The 25,002-nt window shown below is 42.7% G+C and overlaps 1 protein-coding gene across 1 annotated transcript; it reads right to left on the minus strand.

Moving 5' to 3' along the window:
• Nucleotides 1-8,687: 8,687 nt before the first annotated feature.
• On the minus strand, nt 8,688-21,992 carry LOC142372272 (arrestin domain-containing protein 3-like). The gene is made up of 8 exons (XM_075455092.1): nt 21,489-21,992; nt 18,064-18,145; nt 16,967-17,114; nt 16,409-16,511; nt 16,031-16,287; nt 15,089-15,242; nt 14,845-14,999; nt 8,688-9,716 (listed from the first exon to the last, which is right to left on the minus strand). Exons 1-8 carry the CDS (start codon nt 21,766-21,768, stop codon nt 9,648-9,650), a joined length of 1,248 nt encoding a protein of 415 aa, XP_075311207.1. The 5' UTR covers nt 21,769-21,992; the 3' UTR covers nt 8,688-9,647.
• Between the last annotated feature and the right edge of the window lie 3,010 nt (nt 21,993-25,002).

Consider the following 25,002-nt stretch of genomic DNA (forward strand, 5'->3'; position numbering starts at 1 on the left):
TGTCTGCATGATTTTGAAGAATTAGACCGACTTTGGCAACAAAGTAAAGTTTTGAATGAGCAAAAAATAAATCCATTCTGAACAAAAAACTAGAAAGTCCTTGTTCTGAACAAGCTTAACTTGAGCCTGACAGTTTTTTTGAGCCAATCCTGAATACAGTCAACAAGCACATGTTGTTATTCTGACCATTTTCAACATTTTTTACTCATAAAATATAATGACATATCCTTTAACCTTGTAGCACCCACAGTTGCAGATTTGCAACAAGCTTTTTATTTATTTACATTATTTATTTACATTGTATTTTTATTTACATTACATTATTTGATTTTTTTAAATTTACATACATTATTTACATTCATGTGTAAAAAATTTTTTACATTACATTTTATGTGCCGACAGTTGTCACAGCAATCATTTTCTTGGTCAGTGAATTACACTCTGCTTTGCGGTGGTCTGTTCTAGTTCGTTCTGGTCTCGCTTGGTGTGGTCTGCTTTGTCCACTTTTCACAGCGGTAATGGGAGGTCAGGTCTCCAAATTGTATTATTACAAAATTAATCAGGAAAGCCCACAGTTGCAAATATGCAACATTGCCTAAAATGATCAAAAATAGCCAGATTTCAAAAATTCCAAAAATAATGGTTTATTCCCACCCAAAAAGATGCAAGAAGAGCCAAAATGATTTTTTTCAATGATTATTCATATGCTTGGGTGCCACAAGGCTAAGAACATTTCTTATATATGTAATAGTTTTGCAATGTGCTGTAATTTTTGACAATTTAAAGATTTTAAATATAAAGATGCCTTGCACAAATGTCCTTTAAGATAGGGGCTTTTCAGGGTAAATCAACTGTGACGTTTAGAAATACAGCAGAGCAGAAGCTGGCTGCAGCTAAGAAATGGCTTCCAACGGATGTAATTAGATTTCTCTTAACCGCCCAGTTACTCTTCAAGTAATATCATTTCAACTAGATGAAATACATTTGTGATAAATTGTGATAAAATAAATTGAATTTCTTGACATCCAGAACAAAATTAGTTGATAATTTATCCACTTTTATCTTATTATCTTTTACTTTACTCCTTTTATCTGTGAGAATGAGAAACACCAGAACCTGAAGTGGATACTGCATCATTAGTTGCCAGATTCGTCTGTATTTAAACTTCACCTGTGGTTTATATCAGACAGGTAAAGCAGCACTCAAGCTACAAAATCAATAAAACCAAAGGAAAGGGAAGTAATAAGTGACTGTGGCAAACGTTAGGTCTGCAATCAGGATCATGAATTTTGTCCTTACTTCTGTCATTTTTAGACACTTTCTGCAAAGTTTCCAACTGCTGACAGACATTTAGTTCATCAGGCTCCAAAGTCAGAGCATCAATAAATGTCAAGGATTTTAACTGAACATCCTCACCAGAAAAAGGCAAGATAATGCTCATATCTGGTCTGAGTGATTACAAAGCGATGATGAAGTGTTCCCTGAGGAATCCATGACCCGTCCCACAAATAACAGCTCACTGTTTAACCTACAAACATTCTCAAACACGCGTGAGGGTTTGTGTCAGCGTTTTTTATCCACTCGTGCACGCTGCAGGTGACCTGTGTCCTCTGAGTGAGAGTCACAGTTGAGAAAAGTTTCCTCCAACAGAAACTCAAAGTTATGAAATAGCCTGAGTGAAGATGGCGTTCCTCAAAGAGCTCATCTGTGTTTTCCCTCTGTGCTGTCAGAGAGGCGGCAAGAGGGAATTAGGTCAGCGGCTCTGTCCTACATCTGCTTTACTAGCAGACATCAGTGACCGCATGTTGATGCGGTAGAAGAAGAAGATTTTTTTTATTTTTACAAAAACATTTTATTTACATTTTAACAAGATACATGCCACTGTGTCAATATGTCAAACAGGATTTAATTTTGGAGAAAATGCGCAAAATGCAGTTAGTTTTCAACAACATTACAAAGAATATTTTTATAACACCAGATGCTTTTAAAAATCATCTGTGAGCTTATAAATACTGAATTCTAGCCTCAGTCTGCATCTGATGTTGCAGCACCATACTGAGACTGCCTCCTGACCTGCTTTGTCTTGTACTTTGTTTCTCCTGGAAACATAAATAACCAGCTTAGCTTCACCAGAGATATAATTTAGGAGCAGAAACTTTCTTTGATTGGTTTTCTTGTACCCCTGCACCATGAATAAAATGTGTAATACTCATTAAACAGTTTAAACACAGTTGTTAAAAGTTTGAATGAGTGAAGAGCACTGTGAGTCTCTTACACTTACTAAAAACATGAAAAACTGTCTCATGAAGGAGACAGAAAGGGCACTGGTGTGACCCAGCAGGGTTAAGAACAGAGATAAAAGCATTTGAGGCGATGGCACCATGTAAAATTCTCCACTGGAGGTCGGCAGTTTTTTTCTTGATGGCAGGTTTATACAAAACTCGTTACTTTGGACCAGCTCCATCTACTCCTAACCTGCCAGTCCAAGCAGTGGGCTCTCTGTCACAAACCTCCCTCCTGTTCAGTATTTTCACACAGTTTTTGTAAAGCGTTTTTTTCTCAGCTGTACATAAGCTGAGACTCTTGGGGTCCTTGAGAAGAGTTCCATCGAACTCTCCATACTGGGGACTTACATAGACCTCTGGGAAAAGATCTCCAGGTTCAGGTTCCACCCCTTGGTTGTAGTCCATGTGGAGGCTTCTCGCACTCTCAGAGAGCCTCTGCCTCCAAAGTTCCAGGACCCTCTTCGCCAACCTGGCGGACCTGATGCCCAGGAGAGAGAGCCCACATCCTGCGAGTCTGTCAGCGCCGGCCCCGCAGTGTCCACCAGTTGGTTGAGCACAAGTGTTTTTTCCTTGCATGCGCTGTCATCAGTCCAGGCATAGCTCCGCTGGACACGTCCAGCTTGGCTCCATGAACTAGTGGCTCCTTTAGCAGCCAAAAATCTTTGCCTGGACCTGGGCTAATAACGCTGATGGGGGATCCATGCAGGCCAGGCGGTGCCACAACAACGATGCCACCAGATTGTTCAGTTTTAAGTTTTTCCTTTATTCTGTGACGCCTTCCCAGTTTCTTTTGGTCATCGCCTTGCACCCAAGGAATACACCAAGGTACTTTAAACCATCTTTATTCCATTGTAGGTGTTGGGGAAGAACTGGGAGACCATAACACCATCCACCAACTGCAAGGGCTTCATTTTTTTCCAGTTCACCCTTACTGCAGACAGAGTGTTAAAATAAGTGTTTAACTCAACAAAACAACAACATCCTTTTGTGAATTTATCAGACCAATATCACCATCTGCAAAAGCAAATAACACAATGTTCTCTCTAAAACCAGGTAAAATTAGGCCATCAATGTTTGTGCGAATCTTACAAAAGGAGGGGTTCTAGGGAGAGTGCATAGAGCATCCCAGACAGAGCACATCCCTGCCGGATACCCCTGTGCACCTTGAAAGCAGCACACAAACTGCCATTTAACTTCAGCATATTCTCAATGTCACTGTATAACACCTGTATCTTTGCAATAAAATCAGCGCTGAAACCAAACCTCTCCATGGTTTTCCAGAGGAAATTGTGTTCAACACGGTCAAAACCCCTTTTCTGGTCTAGCGAAATGAGACCACTGAGCCCGATGAGCTGGAAACCTCCAAAACATACCAAATTAGGTAGACATTGTCTACCATAGACCTGCCAGGTATGCAGTAAGTCTGATCCCAGTGGATGACCTGCTCCATAGCATTTCTCAACCTGTTTGCTAACACCTTAGAAAGAATCTTGTAATCCGTGCACAGGAAGGACCGATTTTTTATGTCCCGCAGATTACCTTTTTTTGGCAGGAGGGTGACAGCAGCCCTGCGGCAGGACAGTAGCAGAGAACCCAAAGCCAAACTTTTATTAAAAACCTCGAAAACATCAGGTGCTAAAATAGTCCAGAAGGCTTTGTAAAATTTATTCATTGATGCAGGGAGCTCTCCGTCTCTGCATGCTCTGCAGAGCAGCCTGTAGCTCCACCATCTGTAATGGCTGATTCAGCTGTGAATTAGTGTCCATAGAGAGCTGAGGTAGCTCACCACAGAACCTCTCCAACAGTGCGTCATTCTCCTCATATTCACTTGATAAAAATCTACAGCTCGCCTTCTTATTTGATTTATCTCAGTGAGTTCTTGTCCTGTGTCAGAGAGCAGAGTGGATTACCTTTTTCTGATTGTGCTTCTTCTCCAGGCCGAAGAAAAAGCAAGAGGGAGCACCCATCTCTGAGATGTTCACTATCCGGTATCGGACCAGTGGACCCTGTACCTTTGTCTCCAGCAGGTTGGCCAGCGCCATTCTCTTGGACTTGAGGACTTCAATATATCCTCGATATCCTGTGGAAGTGTTAATTGTCTCCAAGTCTTTGATAGATTGACAGGCATCCCGTGTAACATTGAGAGTAAACTGCTGGCACAAGAGTTTTATCTCAGTTTTACCATGGTCCCACCACTGCCTGAGACATGTAAAATCATCTCTCCTTTGTCTAAAAATGGCCCAAAAATAACTTAAGGCTTCTTTAAAACCTTTGTCATATGTTAGCGCTGAATAAAAATGCCAATATGCACTCCGGGGTAAAACATTTTTCATAACAACATGACATAAAACCAAAGAACGATCAGTAAAACCAACTGGCATGATTGTACAGCCCTTTAAAACAATAAAAATGATCAAGTCTGGCTGAGGAGATCCTATCCTCTGTCAGGTGGGACCATGTGTACTGTCTGCAGTCTGTGAGCATCCTTTTCCACATATCCACAAGGCTGTGGGAGCAGACAAACCGCTGTAGAGTGAGCTGGGAGGCTGGATGAGGCTCTGCATGATACATTTAAAATCCCCACCCAAGAATAAAAAATCCTTCAAGCCACAGCAATTCAATCCATTGATGATCTTATCAAAAAAGCTCTTCCTCCCCGCACCATTGGTTGGGGCATAAACGTTGACAAAAACCAGAGTGTGATGCTCAAATTTTGCTTTAACTGAGAATCACCTCCGTTTTACAATATGCTCAGCCTCCAGAGATAATGGAGTGAATGTTCTGGAGAAAAGAAAGCCCACTCCCGCACTCTGAGTGCTGTGATGGCTTAAAAACACTTGTCCTTCCCACTCTGTGTTCCAGTCTGCCTCATTGCTGTCATCACTATGGATTTCTTGTAAAAACAATAAATCAATATTTTTCCTCAGTGCTGTGTCAAAAACCAGTGCTCTTTTCTTAGCCTCCCTGGCTCCGTTAACATTTAACGTCCCCACTCTCAAAGGATTCATTGTGAAGGAGACGTTAAAAACAAAGTAAAATAGTGAAATAGAGAAGTAAAACCAATTCATCATTAAAGCCCGGTTTGTAAATCTCTTGATCAATGAGAACTGAAGTTGCTCTGTGTTTAATAATAAATCTCGCTGAATTATAAAACGTGAGTAAGTTTTCAACATTTCAGCAGGATACAGTTCACTTTCCTGACTGACGGTTATCTGACTGTGAGACAGCTCGCTGCAGTCAGACACACAGCCTTCACTGTCGATGCTGTCTTTGTCACTTGCTCGAGCCTCCAGTTGATAGGGTTTACAGCCCGCAACAACCTTCACCACATTTTTACGCTTACACGCTTTGCAGGAGTAGAGGTCTCCCCAGACTCACAGGTCTCCATAAATCCAGCTTCAGCAGCTAAGGCATCTTCACAAGCCGTCTCAGGCATCACCTCACCTCTAACCACACCTGTCTCACTCACCTTACCTCTAACCACACCTGTGTCACTCACCTTACCTCCAACCTCACCTGTCTTACTCACCTTACTTCCAACCTCACCTGTCTCACTCACCTTACCTCCAACCTCACCTGTGTCACTCACCTTACCTCCAACCTCACCTGTGTCACTCACCTTACCTTCAACCTCACCTGTCTCACTGACCTTACCTCCAACCTCACCTGTGTCACTCACCCTACCTCCAACCTCACCTGTGTCACTCACCTTACCTCTAACCACACCTGTGTCACTCACCTTACCTCCAACCTCACCTGTCTTACTCACCTTACTTCCAACCTCACCTGTCTCACTCACCTTACCTCCAACCTCACCTGTGTCACTCACCTTACCTCCAACCTCACCTGTGTCACTCACCTTACCTTCAACCTCACCTGTCTCACTGACCTTACCTCCAACCTCACCTGTGTCACTCACCTTACCTCCAACCTCACCTGTGTCACTCACCTTACCTCCAACCTCACCGTGTCACTCACCTTACCTCCAACCTCACCTGTCTCACTCACCTTACCTCCAACCTCACCTGTCTCACTCACCTTACCTCCAACCTCACCTGTGTCACTCACCCTACCTCCAACCTCACCTGTGTCACTCACCTTACCTCCAACCTCACCGTGTCACTCACCTTACCTCCAACCTCAGCTGTGTCACTCACCTTACCTCCAACCTCAGCTGTGTTACTCACCTTACCTCCAACCTCACCTGTGTCACTCACCTTACCTCTTACCTCACCTGTGTCACACACATTACCACTAACCTCATCTGTCTCGTCTAAATCACCATTTTTTCCTAAATCTCAAGTTGTACCTGACTCACCGGTCACCTCACCTAGCTCTCTTCCTTCACCTGCCTCACTTTCCCTGTGTCAGCAGCAGAGATTTAAACAGCACTTTTCTCAGCGGTGATATAACACCTCCATGCCTGGAAAGCTCTTTGATGAGAAAATCATCACTAATGAACTGGGGCACATTGGAAAGAGTAATTTTCAAAGCCGACTGCGTCAGCAGCACCACCAGCTCCAAGACCCCATTCACAGTGAGACCTGTTTCCACAAGCACCTTTACCTGCTCTTCTGAACTTGAACTTCTGAGTTGTGTCATTTTAGTAGTTTACACTTTGACACACAGGCTTTGATTAAAAAAAAAGAAATACACCAAATGAACTCTCAGCAGCGTTAGTTTGCAGTCTACACATGGCTACAGTACATTTTGATGTATATATATATATGACTGCAATGGCTGCAAGATATGGAGTCTAACGTTGTTTTCTTCACTGAACTGAGCATGCTCTGTACAACAGGGCTGATAGTGTGGATACATTTGATGGAATATTATTTTATTTTAATCTTGGAATGAATTCAAACATTGTCCTGCTCTCTCCTGTGATTATGCTCAGTGTCATTCGTAAAATACTAATTCAGCTGCACAGTCTGAAACCCTAACGATGTGTGGACATTGGATGAAGAGATTTTCAAAATATATCCTCTCCTCCAATGATTTCTAAGCAGATTTATGGACATGATTTATAGAGTGATATCAAAGTGATACCTTTAGAGAGTGTAAATCACATTTAAAGATAAGTTATTGTCTAAATTGTAACTTTGGGATTGGGCAAATAGAGGTCACTTATCACTGTTGATCAAATATTGGTTACCATAGCATCCATCCATTCAGCATCTTCCTCTAAATCTGAGGTCAGGTCATGGAGCCAGTTTACCTGACTCCCGCCCTCTGGTATTCGCATACCATCTGGGACGAGCCCACAACCGACATGATTTCAAATGGGGCTATTTTTTCTAAAACTTGTGCATGTGATTGGATGAAGAATCTGTCCGTCATCTTGACTGACACGCCACTTCAGCCACTCCCAATGACTCAACCCGTGACGTAGCTCAGAGCTTACCTGACTCCCGCCCTCTGGAGCATGAATGGGCGGCCATAACGTGGCCATAACGCCGCCCATTCATCCAAAGTCCCACCCAGCGATTAATGATTGGCTCTGATTATTTTCTAGTCGGACAAAACACATATGACTCCGAGGCTCCTCAGATGGTTGTGTGAGGAAATGGAACGCCCCCGCATGTAGTTGGTGAACACAGCCAGATGATGTGAGTCAGGTTAGGAGCCAGCAGGTTCAGGAGGGAAACCCAGACACCCCTCACCCCAGCAACACTCTCCAGCTCCTTCTGGGGGATCCCGAGGTGTTCCCAGGCCAGATGGGATATATGATCCCTCCAGTGAGTTCTGGGTCTGCCCCGGGACCTCCTCCCAGTTGGATGTCCCTGAAAAACTTCCAAAGGGAGGCAACCAGGAGGCATCCTAACCAGATGAATCAACTCAGCTGACTGATGTGGAGGAGCAGCGGCTCTACTCCGAGGTCCCTCCAGATGGTGGAACTCCTCCCCCTATCTCTAAGGCTGAGCCCAGCCCCCCCTCTGAAGGAAACTTATTTCAGCCACTTGATCCACGACCTCATTCTTTGGGTCACAACTCCCAAAAGACCCCTCCTGAGAATCATCACCTGAACACTGGTTGGGTTAGGGTATCCCCATGATCCTAAGGGCTGTGCTGTCGGGGGCCAATTTCTCCTCGGGCAAATTGGTCTCAGGTTAAGGGTCAGACTGTGTGTGATTCAAAGACCTCGATTGAGTTTAAACAAGTTATCTCCCTTGAAAAGGGAAACCAGGGAATCTCCTTGGTGCCAGGCCTGGAGGAGGAGCTCACAGACATGGCCTAGTTGGGCTCAGCCTGAAGTAGCAACATGACGCCATCTTCTTGTGGGCTCACCTCTCTGAACTGGGAGGTAGGTGAAGGCGGGGGCCCGATTGCCATTGCAACAAATATTAAAAAGGCAGTTGTTGTTTTATCTTATAAAATAAACCTTTTATTTTATCAAAAGTTGATCATGACAGCAACAAGATCATGATAATAATATATAATGCACAGAAATGGAATAAACAGCAACAGAGTATATGAAAAAAAACTAGTGCAAAAAAAATCAAATACAAAAATATATTGCACTTGGTAATTTGAAATATTAGGTGGAAGAAGTCATGTTTAAACATTCTTAATTTGATATAATTATCTGTAAACATTAATCTTTTATTCTTTGCTATTGTTTTTGCGAGCACAAAGCATTGTGACATCCGTACTATAGAAGAATCTGCAGCTCCAGAAGCTTCGGTTCAGGGCAGAAACCAGCAGGTGGTGCGCCCAGTTGGTCCGAGTTGTGCTTTGTTTCTACACCCAGTTGGGGTTTACACCTGGTCGTTTAACTCACACACAAACACGCTCACACACACATTCACACATTTGAGCTTGAAGTGCTCGAGGTGGTTGTTGATGCGACACATTTCTGCCAAATCATCACCCATTTCTGTTTCTTAACAAAACTCTCAGTGAATTTCAGCTTTGTTCACAAAGATTCGATTTCCACCTGAAGTCTGGTCGGTGACGGCGCCACCTTCAGGGCTTAGGGTCAGTCGCAAGCTCAAACTATCATTTAACTGAAGATAGCTTTCGACTTGTCGTGATGTGCCATTAAAAGTAGAATAAAGTTTATACCTGTGGACAGAATCTACTGTAGCGTATAGGCCTGCAGCGGTCTGAGAGGAAACAGTAATTACGGCATGTGCAAAATTCCCTGAGGCCTGAGGAGGCATCCTCTGACCAGTTCTCAGTTTTCTATCAGAGGACGCTCTTTAACGCCTCATCTTGAGCACAGGATATAAGTTGGCTCCAGCATGACTCTGGTCCATCACGGCATCCCAGCCAGCTGTTCCTGGGTCAGCGAGGGTTCAGCCGTTTTCATGGTGACATACAGTCTGCTGTCTTGCTTGTGAAGAAGTCTCTGAGCTCCTCTCAACGGGACGGACACATGTCGGGCCTCCGGACGTCTCCGGCCTCCACGGTGTCGGGGTAAGGGTCCACCTGAGGGAGGGCGGGGACAGTAATTAATCCACACATTCAATCCTTTCTAATTTGGATCATTTCCCGTTTTTTAGTCTGAAACAGGAGTAGAAACTGAGCAGATTTGTTTGTCTGAATGATCTGAACTGTAAGTCTGCGTCTATATGTTTATCTTTTAATCACATCTTACTCAATATTTTATGAGTTATTCACTGTATAATCTTATTTCATCTTAATATTGTGGCCAATTTTGTATATTTTTGCTGGAACTTCACTGTATACTTTATATACTTTTAAAGCTAATTATAACATGCTTTTATATAGATGTTGTTTACTGCATCCAGAGGGAAAATTTCCATGAATCTGCTCGGAAAGGAGCATTCTATATATGTTAAGTTGCACCTTGGCTTCTTTATTTTGTTAACTATAGTCAAGTCAAGTCAAGTCAAATTTATTTGCCTGACTCTAGCACATTTCATGAACAAAACAATTCAAAGTGCTTTACATAAAATAAAAGCATTGCTGCGGAGAGTGTAAGAAGCATTAAAAATACATAAAAGAAAATAAAGAGAAACAAATAAAATAATTAAAATGAATTAAAGGTGGGGTCTGTGATGTTTTGTGGAGCATATTTTATCATATTGTCTGGAAACCTCCTCACGACCCCATTGCACCCACTAAAATAGAATGTTTGGAAAAAAACTAAATCTTTTAGTCCATTGTAGAGGGTGTAGCAAGAGGAAATGTCTGACCAATAGAAGTAATGATGAGAGTTACTTCTATTGGATTCTGACACGCCAATCAACCGTCAGCCCCCCTCCCCCCTGCGCGTTCACAGACTCGTGACTCGTTCATGTGTTTTGAAGGCGTGGTTTCGAGGGGTGGGCTGAAGGGAGAGGCAAGGTTGTGTATTTTCAAAAATATAGCTTGCAGGAACCGTTTTTCCAAGATCTCAGACCCCACCTTTAAGATTATTAAAAACAAGCAACAGACTAGATAAATTCAAAGATACCGCACAGATTTCATGCATAGACACATGAGAAAAGAAATGTTTTTAACCTGGATTTATCTCCACTGGCAGTTTGTTCCACTTGTTTGCAGCATAACAGCTAAATGCTGCTTCTCCGTGTTTAGTCTGGACTCTGGACTGGACCAGCTGACCTGAGTCCTTGGATCTAAGGGCTCTGCTAGGTTTATATTCTCTGAACATATCACAGATGTATTTTGGGCCTAAACCGTTCTGGGATTTGTAAACCATCAGCAGGCTTTTAACATCTATTCTGTGACTGACTGGAAGCCAGTGTAAACCAGTGTAAACCAGTGTAAGCCAGTGTACTAATATAAAAATAAAGACTTTAAAACTGGTATGATGTGTTCAGATCTCTTAGTCCGGGTTAAAACTCCAGCAGCAGCGTTCTGGATGAGCTGCAGATGTTTAATGCTCTTTTTGGGAAGTCCAGTTAAAAGAGCATTACAGTAATCGAGTCTACTGGAGATGAATGCATGGATGAAGGCTGAGTTATACTTCTTTTAACTGCCCTTGCGCTTGCGTCTTGCGCTTGTGTTAATGGCTCGAGACGTTTATGCTTCATTTAGCTTTGCCGGCGCTTGCGTGTGCTGCGTGGCGATTCACCGCCAGGACAGTAGGTGGAGTAGCGGGTTTTTTCAATGACAAGCCTACTACGATGAAAGGAAATTCACCGCCAGGATCTCTTCGGCAAGTCTCTCTTCGAGTGGATTCATCATAGACATAGTATATGTAATATATTATGTCTATGGGATCCGAGACCATGGTCTTCGGCCGGAAAAGGGTGGAATGCTCTCTCCGGGTCAGGAATGAGATCCTTCCCCAAGTGGAGGAGTTCAAGTATCTCGGGGTCTTGTTCACAAGTGAGGGACGAATGGAGCAGGAGATTGACAGGCGGATCGGTGCGGCGTCTGCAGTGATGCGGGCTCTGCACCGGCCCGTCGTGGTGAAGAAGGAGCTGAGCCAGAAGGCGAAGCTCTCGATTTACCGGTCAGTCTATGTTCCTACCCTCACCTATGGTCACGAGCTGTGGGTAGTGACCGAAAGAACGAGATCGCGAATATAAGCGGCCAAAATGAGTTTCCTCCGCAGGGTGTCTGGGCTCTCCCTTAGAGATAGGGTGAGAAGCTCGGTCATCCGGGAGGGGCTCGGAGTAGAACCGCTGCTCCTCCGCAACGAGAGGAGCAGCGGTGAACGAGGTGAACGATCGAGAATGAGAGACTTGTTTTGTATGATTGTTTCTAACGTGCTCACTTGAATGGCAAATGACGTTAGTTGATTTTTGAGGTGGCTCGGGCATCTGGTTAGGATGCCTCCTGGACGCCTCCCCGGCAGCGCCGGCGCCACGGGGGGGGGGGCACTCGCGGGCATTGCCCCCCCATCCACGCCGGTGTGCCCCCCCTGGGTTCACTTTGACGTTTGACCGGAGATTGCCTCAAACACTGCAGTGCATGAGGGGACACGATCTAAAAGTCTTAAATAAAAAATACGTTTTTTAAGGTCTTAAAATGTCTTAAATTTCTCTGATTTTCGAAGAGTGGCATTAAATTTCATCTGGGCGGAATGAAAGAAAGATATGTCTGGAGAGAGCTTTTGTGTGTGCGCCAGTACTTCCGGTGAAAACTTCCGGTGATTTGACAGCTAAGCTAACGCGTCAGGTTAGGGCCAGTGGCCGTAAACAAAGGTTATAGCCGAGAAGAAAGATGATAATATAATGTAACTAAAAAGACTAGCTTTCTTCAGTAGCCTAATGCTTACCGATTTAGCATGCCTAGCAGCCTCGTTGCTAATGCTAGCCGCCGTAACGTTACCAACCATACCCGACGTCAAGGAGTTGGCTGAGCAGGGGCAAGAGTATGGGGCTGGCAGAGTTAACTTCATAATGGGTGAGTGCAGGTTTCATTCACTTGTTTTCATTCTTTCACAGGATTGATTCACTTCATTGGTTTATCCGATTGCTGGCCGCCGAGCCATTATGTGTCTGGGTTTGTGTAGGTTACTGATCATGGTTGTTAGCCGATAGTCAGGTTGTGTGTTGGGTGTGTATTTTTTCAATGGGTACATGCCATTGACTGAGCGGTCTGTGCTCGTTTTTTATTTTTATTTAATTAGATTGGAGATACTAATTAATACTGAGGGGGGGGCTGGTCCCGGGGAAAATTGCCAGGGCCGATTTTTTTTCCCAGTCCGACCCTGAACTACATGTTCAAATGCGTTCTGATGTCGGCTCAACGCCAGTCTGAATTCACTGTGGCCGTGCGTGGGCGTTGCTGTTGTTGTTGCGCTCCTGTTTGCTCGTTGTGTGTATTAGTATTAATGGCGACTAGAAAGGGGCAAAAGTGATCTGGGCTTTGCGTTCAATTTATGCACCGATGATTATACAGAGTGGATTAAACTGTGCAGGCTATTCGAGATGTCTCCGAATGCCTACTTTAAAGGAAGCGTGATGTGTTTGCCAGGGCTGCCTAAACGAGTTGCCAACCGTCCCTTGAAATAATGGAATCGTCACGTATTTAGTAACAAAAGGAGAGTTCCTTATTGGGCTGAAACGGGGCCCACAATTCGATTAAAATGCAAAAAATTGCATCTAAGAAATACCAAATTTTCTGGGGGAGGACCCCCAGACCCCCCGCTAGGGGGTCCCCCTACTCATTTAAATGCCCGTCCAATAGCTTGTCTCTGCCGCCGGGTCTGCTCCCCGGTGAGGTGTTCCGGGCCCGTCCCACTGGGAAGAAGCCCCGGGGAAGACCCAGGACACGTTGGAGAGACTATGTTTCTCGGCTGGCCTGGGAACGCCTCGGGGTCCCCCCAGAAGAGCTGGAGGAAGTGGCCGGGGACAGGGACGTCTGGGTCTCTTTGCTCAAGCTGCTGCCCCCGCGACCCGATCCCCGATCCCCGGACCAGCGGAAGATAATGGATGGATGGATGGATGTCTATGGGATTCATGCTTCTTCTTCTTCTTCTTCGCTTTCTACCTTGGCGTTTGAAAACAGCGGTCTTTTATTAGGGGATGTGATGTAGATAGTGGCTTGTGCTCGCGTCCAGAGTGGCTACTCTATAGCTCTCCTCGCGTCTTACGTCTTGCGTGAAGTTTAGAAAATTGAGGTGACACACGCAAGCACGCAAGGGGGGGCTTGCAACCGCGCAAGGGCTTGCGTTGCGTCTTGCGTTGCGTCTTGCGTCTTGCGTTGCGTCTTGCGTTACCGACTATAAACCAGGCTTGAGTTTCTCCTGGTCTTTTTGGGAGAGAAAAGCTGAGATGGTCAAAAGCTGCCTTGGTTACAGCTTTGATGTGGCTTCAGATTTGGGTCTGAAGACAGAATCTTGGCTTTAGCAAGCTCTGGTGTAAAATCCAAAGTATAGCTCACCTACAGAATTAATTTTAAGTATTATATGTCTTTTTTATTTAAAAATGTTTTCTGTTTATTTCCGTTCAATCTTCAATCTAGATATTTTAGGTGCTTCTTAGTGGGATATTTTTATTTATTTATTTATTTATTTTTTTGTTCTTTTTTTTATTTTATTACATTTTATTAGCATTTTAGTATACTTACTTAAATAATAATTTAATCCGTTGCATCGTTTTCTTCTGGTCATATTTGCACTGTTAAAGTTTCTTCTGAATAATATAGTTTTTGTTATTTTGTTGTTATTCACTGCATCTTTTTGTAGATATTATATTATATCATATTATTTTTGTAGATGATTTACTTTTAACTGGATGTTTAGTTTAGTTATTGAATTTTGTAGTTTTGTAGTTTTATTTTAAACTTAACAGGACTTTTCCAAACTGGATCTTCACTTGATATTTAGTGCAAATTTGTGGCATTTTCTTGAATTTTCTTTGTATTTTTATTACAGTTACTTCAGTTTTCTATTTCTATTTCTTCAGTTTATTTTCTGATTCCTGCTTTCAGTTATTTTATTATGTGTTCTTTGTATTTATCACAGCAGTAAGATTTTTTGTTGTGTTGATTTAAAGAATGTGAAAAATGACAATTGAACACTTTCTTGAGTGATTAGGACGCTGTGTGTGAGTGTGTGTGTGTTGGGGGGGGGGGGGGGGGGTACGTGTGTGCGTGTGTGTGTGTGTGTGTGTGTGTGTGTGTGTGTGGAGTGTACCTCAGTGTAGAGTGGTGGGGGAAGATATTTGAACTCTGTGATGTATGTCAGCAGAGATCCTTGGTCCTCTCCCTCCCCGTCAGACCTATCACAGCCCTGCAGACAGTCCCGCCTGTGAGACTCTGATATCGCCAGATCGCTGTAGCTCGGCGGTGCTGCAATAAACAAACCAGAGTAAGAGATCATTTTGTTCCACAAGCGCTGACGAGAGAAAAACATGCCTGCATGCATTTCCAGTTCATACCCTCGGGTCTCTCCGGCAGGCCCAGCCAGCTCACGGAGCTGCAGTTGCTGCTGATGCTGGAGGTGCGGCTGGTGCACGCGTGAAGAGGGATGGTTCCAATCACCAGCGGCAGCGACAGTGACAGGTTCAACCCGCCAGGAACGTCCACGTAAACCTGCGGGTTTGAAAAGGAAGAAGAGAGACAGGTTTTAGTTTTTAAACACATGACCTGAGGCGTGTTACACAAGCCGCCACGAGTACATGTGAGAAGTATAAACACGCTGAGTTTCCAACTCCCTGCTGCCTCAAACATCTTAACTTCGTTTCCACCTTTTGTTCACACAGTGGAGCTCTGAACAACACCCTCATATCACTTTTCTCCAAATATTTTCATCTGAGCTGAAGTTCAAGAAGCAGAAAAAAATCAAATAAAAGATGGAACAGGAGTCGTCCATAATGAGCGGATCATTAGCAGGTCATTAACAGCAGGTTATCTAAAGGTTCAGCGTGTTGCTGGGAGCAGATATGATGAAGGGTTCATCAGGTTCACGGTTATTACCGGAACATTGGTGGTTCAGTTAGAAACTAAACATGAACTGAACATTCAGTGACCATGTTATTAGTTTAAAAGTGAGTTACTGAAAATGATGGCTTACTGATGAGATTACAAACAGGTTATTGGTCATTTCTAATTAAGTTTATATCTAAAAGTTTTAACCAGATAATGTGTCATTCTCAGGCTATTTGTACTTTTTTATTTAACCAGAAAATAAAAACTAATTTTTCCAAGCGTGACCAACATATAGTTGTACAGTTTTTAGTTATTAGTTGTTGAATAAGAATCAGTTGGCCAGAAAAATCTAATAAACCTCCTTCATTCTTACTGAAATTTGTACATTTTGTTAAATTCCATCAGACTGAGGCAAAATTTCAGGTAACTGACGATGGTTTGCGGTGACTCACCACGAGGGCGTACTCCACCCTGATGATGGGGCAGTCCAGGATGGAGGGGGACACCGGGGGGATCTTGAGCAGCTTGCCCTCCCAGCTCTGACTCTTTCCCTGCTGCAGAGGCTCTCCTCGCAGGTTGGACACCAGCTGCTGGATCTGCTTGCCTTTGCCTTTGGCGAAGAAGGTCTGGGTCTGGTACAGCGCGGCCTTGGGCACCACCACGCGAGACGAACAGTTTTCCACCTCGGCAAAGATTTGGATGGACTCGCCTTGGAGAGAAGGGAGAAGAGATCAGTCTGTCAGACTGAGAGAGAAGCGACATAAGTGAGACCATGAAGGTAAAGATGGAGAAGAAGAGCAGGAGGAATAAAGGGAAGAGGCGTGGCTCACCAGGTGTGTAGCCCTTTCGTTCGATTTTGGCACTGAGGGAGATTGGACCCGAAGCACAGAACCAGCAGCACAGGGTTTTCTCCTTTGTTCCAGCTTGAGGGGCCTGTTCACACACATCATCTGATTTAACTTCAAAACATCAACAAGCCGTCAAATGTCACACGAATAACAAGTACAGACATGATCAGGGGTTAGAAACATCTGATGTGCTCAGCATCCTGTTTCTGAAAATGCTCTGATGTGTCGGTTATGAGTTTTAATCAACTAAATATTTAATTTATAATGTATCTTTATTTCTTCTCTGTTACGTTAGCCTTCTTATTACCTAAATGTATCTGTGATACATATTTGTATGTTTGTACGAGACTAGTTAAAGTTAAAGTACTGACTCACTGAGAATTGTTTTTATTATGCAGAAAACTCAAAACTGTTGATTTACACGACTCATTTGTCTTTTTGTTTAGAATTAAATATGAAAGAACTGAAAAATACTGCTTCGTTCACTACTCGTTAAACTAGTTTAAGCTCTGTTTTCCAGCCTGTAGTAACTGTTCCTACCAGCAGCAGCGGCGTGTTGATGTCGATGTGCTCAAACACGATGAACTCCTTCTTGACTTTAACGGGCAGCAGCCAGGGACGGTGCAGCTCGGCTTTCACCCAGTACCTCACACTACCGTGCTTCCCTTCAAAGGAAGTGGCCAGAGCCCTGAAGGAAAGAGGCAGATTAGTGAGCTTGGGTGGTCTGTGGTCAGGTCCGACTTCGAGCCCTCAGATGCTTTTGTTCCAGTTTAAGTAGCAGCGAACAACAAAGTCAAGCATTAGCAGAGGAATTTGCCCAAATTTTCAGAGTAACAGTCGACCCGCTGCAAGCTCGTTTTAACTGCTTCTTCTGGTGTACGTTTAATATCTCTTCATGTAAAATCTGAATGTTTTTATCCTGCACTTTAAAGACAAAACATTCAGGAGTCTTTTCCTGTATCTGTCATCCTGTTTTCATCATTGACTCGGGAAACAGGTTACCCTCCAACGATTTGACTTTAAAGTTACCCATCAGACAGCTTATAGGGTTCTTCTTTATTCAATCACTTTATCTTCAACTCCTCCCGTAAATGTACTCAATCAATGAGTCTGATGTCTGTTGCAAACTCAATAAAAGGGATAAATAAATTAAAGCTGTGAAACATGGAGAGTTTCCATCTGATTTTGTAAATTCCTTTTAATCCATTCAACTTTTTGCAAATGAAACAAAAAAAAAAGATTTGATTCTTGTTGATCCGAACAGGATCATGGGCCTTTCTTTTTAAATCCCAAGATAATGTTTCCATCACAGAAAGGAGGCAAAATAATCCTTCAGAGAGCTCTGGGTGAAGCATTGAAAAAGTTATTTTTAATCATTTCTTCATTTGGAGCTCATTTATATTAAATCTAGTGTTGTTTTTTCTTTTTATTTCCTGTATTTCCACTCATAGTTTCCTTTAACGTTAAATGAGTCCTTATGAGATGTTTAAAGCGTTTGAAGTGAGACAAAAAGGCACAACTAAACACTGTTTTGTTGTTGACAAGAGAAAAATCTAATAAATTGAATCTTTTTTTAAAAGGTGAAGTGAAACGTGGCAGAGTGGAAGCAACAGGTGACGTCCTGAGTTTGTACTCACATCTGAGGGAGGTTGAAGCTGAAGGCGAACTCGTGCAGACCGGCGTGCAGAACAGTCAGACCCTCCTCTGGACTGTCTTCATCTGAAAGACAGAGAACACGCGGTTAAGTCCACCCGAAGTCTGCAGTGAAACACAAACTGACACAGACAGAACCTCTTGGGTGTCATTCATGCAGTTAGAGGCACAACCACAGATGGGTCAGAGAAGAAATAATCATGAAAATGTGCCAATAAAACTAATATTTCCTGCTTTTCTCCTCTGAGCTGGATGTCTGTAGGTCAGACGAAATGGAAAGTCAGCTGAGAGTTCATGGATCGAATGATTAATGGAGAAAATTAGCCTTTTGGTTTCATCTGAAATTTATTCCAGTTTTTCCTGACACTATAAACACTTTCCCTTTGTTTTGGCAGAATGTTCAGGTTTCTTCACACAAGCCAGCGAAGCTTGAACATGATTAAAACACAAAGAACAAGTTAACACAATGATTAGAACCTTTAAAAGATCAATAAAAAAGCTTTTGGTCATTTTATGTTAGAAGAGGAGGATGAGGAAGAAAAGGACGGAGATTTTCCATTTTATTTCATTTATACACGACAGCATATTGCTTTGAAGTATTACTGTATGATGATAATGTGTATTAAGGGGTTAAATAACTGTAAACATCTGTTGTTTTATTGTCTTCATGGTTTTGTAACCAGCTTGTGTGATAATGAGAGGAGAGTTTCTGTGCTCAGTTATGAATTCGTTTCTAGAATTTGGGGAAAAAATTTCTATAAATATTAGTAACTGATAAAAAGTGTAATATTCAGTTTACCTGGAAATAACCAGAATCTGGAAATGTGGTTGTTTCTGTTGTTAAAGGTCAGACGCTGCTGCGTTTCTTTATCATTTTTCTGAAATATTTTGGTTTCCTTATTTCTTTATCGTATTTTCTAAAGTTAGGGTTAAGATTACATAACCTAAATGAAGAAATGTGTTTTGTGAAAACTCTTTTTTTTTCTTCCTTTAATTTTTCTGCTTTTGTGTGTCAAGAAAATCTAATTTGTTGTCACTTTTTCTTAACTTTAGTTGTTAACTGTATTTAACTTATTAAAACTTCTTAATCTACTTCAGTATTTTGAAATTAAGCAGGTTTGTTTTTCTTTGAAATTAAAAATCTATTTTCTAAAACCATTCACCGCTTCTCTGGTTTAATTTCACATGAACACGCAGTTTAATTAAGTGAGAAGCGGATGAAGAAACACCCAGTGGGAGAAAGAACATGACCTGCATTCACTTCCTCATTTCTTCTGTTATTGTTTGTATTTCACAGTTTGTCTCCAGCGACCCTGCTGAACTGCAGCTTCCTGCCACCTCATCCTGCATCTCTGTATGAGTGAGTGCGTCTGTACTGTGCGGCGTGAGAGCTGTCAGCGCACGTGTGCATGTGTGTGTGCTCGTGCGCGTATGAGCGTGCGCCCCGAGTCTAGTCACCGGCAGCGCAGCACAAGCAGGAGCAGACCGGTATGAACCAGACTGAGCAGCTTCCTCCAGCTGGAAACTCCAACGCACACATCACAAGTTGGCCTCCGATTGCAGGAGGCCGAGACACGAAGAGCAGGTCGCGCGCTGATTGGCTCTGCTCCGCGACTATGTCCCGCCCACATGACTACAGCCATGTGGTGTGTGTGGCCTGGGAGGAGGAGGAGGAGGAGGAGAGGAAGGGTGTTGCACTCTGGAGATGAACTTTCAGGTGGACCTGCTGTTCTCACGCGAACACTTCAATAACAGAAATAAGGACAGAAAAATGTCTGGTGCCAAACTGATAGGTTTTATTTTCAAAATTAGAAAATACAGACAGTAAAACTCAGCATCACATTTCCAGCTTTCTTTCTCTTTGTACAGAATCAGGTCATCACAGGAGCTCAGAAACCACCTTAGTGGTTTAAAAATGTCTGAAAAGGATCCATTCAAGTCTGGATCCATCTTAAAGGGGTTTTAGCTCCATGCAAACTGAACATTTTTGTGTTTTTTTGGCTGCTGGCAACACAAACCAAGTCATTTCATAAGTGTTAGTTATCACGTTTAAAATATCAGAAGAATCCAGACGTAAGCACCATGAAGTCTGCGTACAGACAACCATCTTAAACCTGGCTGCCTTTTCTGTTCCGCACTAACTAAAGATTAAATTATTATCCAGATAAAACTCTCTGTCATTTAAAGTTCACCTAAAAAAGTGTAATGAGTTTAAAACCTGTGGATTTTCAGCTGGAGCTGCTATGATTTATGATGAAATAATGTCACTTTAAGGCTCCGAAATGTGAAAGTTGGTGCTTTGTTCAGTCTTTAATGATTTTAAATGTAATAAGATGGAGGTCTGTAATGGTGATTGAATAAAGTATGTGTGGACTTGTTTTAAGACTCATACCAAACTGAAATGTCTGCCTCCCTAAATTCTTATATTTCTTTTCTTTGAACTATTTACTTATTTGAGTTAAAAACTCTACAGATGTACATCATTTGATCAAGTTTAACAGCGAAGCCGTCCCTCAAAGTCAGTTCTGTTTGACCTGTGACCCTGGCGCTTTCCTCCCTGTCTACCCTTGAATAAACAGACCAGAGATAAGAAACCTCCTCAGAGGCCAGGTGAAGGATCTTCACAGACAGGTTTGATGTAAAAACACCAGCCTCGGATTAATTGGGCACTTCATGTTTGAGTCCGGGGAGGCTGCAGGTGATAGTCTGACTCTGCAGGATGCCAGGAGGCTGCTGCCACACATCTTCTCCCATTTCCGTAAAGCTTCCATCCAACTGTCTCTTCACTCATTTGTATCATGCTTAACAAACAGGTAGGCTATGTGAAGTAATGGGAGGCTTAAGCCGCAGCTGAGCCATTATTCCAAACGCACACGCGCGCACACACACACAAAGTCAGCCCGGTCCTCCCCTCCCCCTCCCCCCTCTCCGGCAGTTTCTGAACAGGTTTGAACCGCTTCTAACAAAGGGAGTTGCCTGAGCTGGCCTTCTCGTGGATGTCAGCAGTGAAAACGCATTGTGCGCATCAGTTTGACGCAAATGTTGCGATTTAACACGAAGCGCCATCGACTGATTTAGGTTTTAGATCGATTTCTTTTGTGTTTGCAACTTTTCCCCACGAAGCAACCAGCGACGAGAAGATGCAGACTGCGCAGAAATCAGCAGAACAGCCTCCATCCCCGCGGCTCACATGGACCCGTGCGCTTTATGAAAGGTTCGGGTTGATAATTCATATGTTCTCTCTGGGTGAATGGCATCAGCTGTTGCATCAGTACCACTGTCACTGAGGGACTGCACCCTCTGTATTGATAAAGTTTTCTATCACATCGACGCGCTGTCAAAAGTTTGCAGCGATCAGCTGACCCGCATCACTTCACACACACAGCAGCAACACGCATCCTCTCCTTACCTCTCTCCTCTCCTATCAAGGTGTCATAATGGTGCAGGTATTCCACCTCCTCCGTGTAGTTCTGGGTGTAAGCCGTGTTCGCTCCGGCGTTCCTCGACTCCGTCCATCGGACCTTGGCGACTCCCCGCGCGGTTATGTCCAGGCTCTTCACCCGCACATCCCCGGTTACCTCCACAACCACCCTCCCCGACACCAGGTCTCCCCCGGAGAACACCGGCAGGTTGTTCTCATTGAGGCTGTCAAAGTAGACCGACAGGGCCCTCACTTTGCCCAGTACCATGATGGGAATCAATTAAAAGTTTTTACAAAAATGTAAGAAACAACCAAGTAAGAGTCAGTGGAGGAGCAGTTGTGAGTAGAGCCGTGTGGCACAAATGAATGCGCCTAGCTCCGGGTGCCCAGCATAGAGCTGGGTCTGCGGCTGTCAGTGATGGCTCATCTGGCGGCTGATGGTCCGCTTCTGCTTCTCTTCGCCCTCTCTGCTGCCGTCTGCCTGCAGCCGCGGCGCTCTTAAAGCTTCCGTGCGCAAAAATAACCCCACTGAGCATGTGCGCAGAGACCAGCCGGCCTCAGCTTAGGCTCAGCCTATAACACAAACACACACAGAAGATGTCTCCACTTGTCCCCACAGCCTCTTCTGAAAGGAAAGATTTTTTTTTTAAAAACCGGCGTGAATAATTGTTTATACAAACAACATGTAAATCTAATAATATGTATGATTTTTATTTAATGTTTCAAATGCTTATCAAATAGAAAGTATCAAACATTTTGTATAATTTAATTACAGTAAAACCAACAATATTTTTCGTTGTTATACCTCTGACATTTATTTCCTTGACATTTAGGTATGAAAATGCTCATAGTTGTCACCTGAACTCAGGTGAACGTGTTCAAATTACTTTCTTTTATGTGACCATCTGTAAAAAAAAGAAAATGTTAAGTTTACTTTTGTATACTGCGTTTTAGTAAAGTTGTGCATTAGAATTAGTGGATGGAAACAGCTTAACTTTCCCAATTTGACAAAAATGTTTTTATGCTCACATGAGATGGTTTTTGTTTTTTACAATTCTAGAGAATAAACCAATACTCACTGGGTGTGTTTTCATGTGATTGACATTTTAAGTAAATCACTCGAATGTGTTTCAAGCAGCTCAGGAGGGAGAAAATAACTTTTAAAAAAAATTAAATAACCCATAACTGGACCCTTTAGAGGAAAAAATGCCAACAATAAAGGTTTTCTGTAGCTGTGTTTCAATCCAACTGTGCATTGACAGAAATTGATAGAAAAATGTTAAATTTTCTATTTAATAATAATTCCCTAAGGTAAATTATATCACTTCAGTATTAATTATTAGAAAGATCAGCTCTTGCTACAGACAGATAACAAAATAAAATATAAATCAGCTGACAAACATGTAGAAAGTTGAAGTGGAGCAGAGAGGAAGATGTGGTAGAAATCAGAGGTCTCCATCAATGAGTTGGGGTGGGGTGTTGTTTTTGTAGCTTAGCAACAACTTAGCTGATGATGTCACACACAGCGTCAGCAGGTAACACAGGTGAACTCTCTCAGTAGACAACATGGACAGAAACTCACAGCCAACCGTTCAACATCTGGGGTGCAGAGACACTCCTTCTCAGTGACATGTCCAGGATTACACCATCTCTGTAATCCTCCTCCTTTACTGATACTACTCTGTCGGCAGTCTGTCTGCCCGTATACTTAAAGCTGAGCAGAGAGCTGTTAAAGTTGTTCCTGCAGCCAGGTCTCTTCCTGATATTCCTGCTGTGTCCTAATCAGGCCTCCAAGCTCATCCATGTTATCTGCCAGTGATCTCACATTTCCCATGATGATCAAAGGAAGAAATGGTTTAAACTTCCTCCTCCTTTTGAACTGTTTTGGTCTTGCTCTGCATCCTAGATGTCTCCTCTGCAACTCACCTAGATTTGAGGTCTTATTCCAAGTATTACCTGGGTTTTGTAAAGCTCAGTTGGCTGCTCCAATAGGTTAACAACTTTCCTGTTGCCATTGTTATGAATCATAACAGAAGTTAAAAAAAAAGGGGCCACTTATCAGCAGAAACAGCGTCAAAATAAACAAAGAAGTACAATTAAAACAGCCCAGTCTCACCAGATTTAATGAATGGGATTTATTTCCCATTTTTTCACAACGTAGCAGTTCCACAGGCTGTTTGTTACCAACTGTGAGATGGAAATGATATATATATATATATATATATATATATATATATAATAGAATATAATAGAATAGAAAAATACTTTATTTATCCCCCAATGGGGGAAATTCAAATTCGTCAAGTAGCTCAACATTTTTTTAAATATTTACAATGATTGAATTAACAACAATAAAACAACAATAATAATTCTACTACTATAGTCCAGGCAAAGTAACTCATTTTTGAGCCAAAAATGGAACTAATTGTAAAAGATTTTTTTTCAGCATAAATCATTTCTATGGGGTGTCCAGAACAACATACTAAAAGTCCTAAGAAATCCCAGTTGAGGAAATAAGTTAAATTTTCATCAATCCGAGATGTGTGCCAGTAGGGCCAAGCAACAATACACCCCAATGGGGTTATTTTTTCCCCTTACTCCTATCAAAATGAAACTTTACACAATGAAAGTACCCATGAACAGTAACATTTTTTGTATTACAAGTTTCTTTGAAAATAAATTGTAATATGCAAATGAGCTATACACTAATCGAATATGCCAGTATCATGTATGCATGTATCCGATCAGGTGTTACTCCTGGTGTAACTGTACACTTCTCTGGTCACATGATCATCCAATCCAAAAAGGACCAGTTCCTTAAAAAACAAAACAGAAAACAAACAACGGTTCTTGGTTTATCTCAGTGAAAAACTTGAGAGGGCTGGGTGTATCACAGACCATGCAAAGCATGACGCAGATGTGCTCATTGTTCAAACTGCCATTGCCTCTGCCAGAACAAAAGACACAGTCTTAGTAGGTGATGACACAGACTTGTTAGTACTCTTGTTGCATCATGCTGATCTGAATGCACAGGAGCTGTTTCTGGCAACAGAACCAAAGAAAGCAACAAAAACAAGACGGATATGGTGCATAAAGCAAATGAAGGAGTTACTTGGTCCCAAGGTGTGTGACAATCTCCTCTTTATCCATGCCATTTTAGGCTGTGATTCTACATCTCGTCTTTTTGGCATAGGAAAGGGAATGGCACTGAAAAAAGTCAAGAATGACACTAGCTTTCTTGAACAAGCTAAGGTGTTCAGCCAGTCACAGGAACATGTGGGAAAAGGCATCATTATTGCAGCAGGTGAGAAAGTTCTGGTATCACTGTATGGTGGCGAAAAAGATGAATCACTGGATATGCTGAGATACAGGCGATTCTGTGAGAAAGCCACTCAGAACTCGTCTCCAGTGGAACCTCAAACTCTCCCTCCAACATCAACAGCTGCAAAGTTCCACAGTCTTCGGGTCTTTTACCAGATAATGGAGTGGAAAGGGGAAAGTG

The sequence above is a fragment of the Odontesthes bonariensis genome, chromosome 22 (genome assembly GCF_027942865.1).
Source record: "Odontesthes bonariensis isolate fOdoBon6 chromosome 22, fOdoBon6.hap1, whole genome shotgun sequence".
Lineage (NCBI taxonomy): Eukaryota > Metazoa > Chordata > Actinopteri > Atheriniformes > Atherinopsidae > Odontesthes > Odontesthes bonariensis.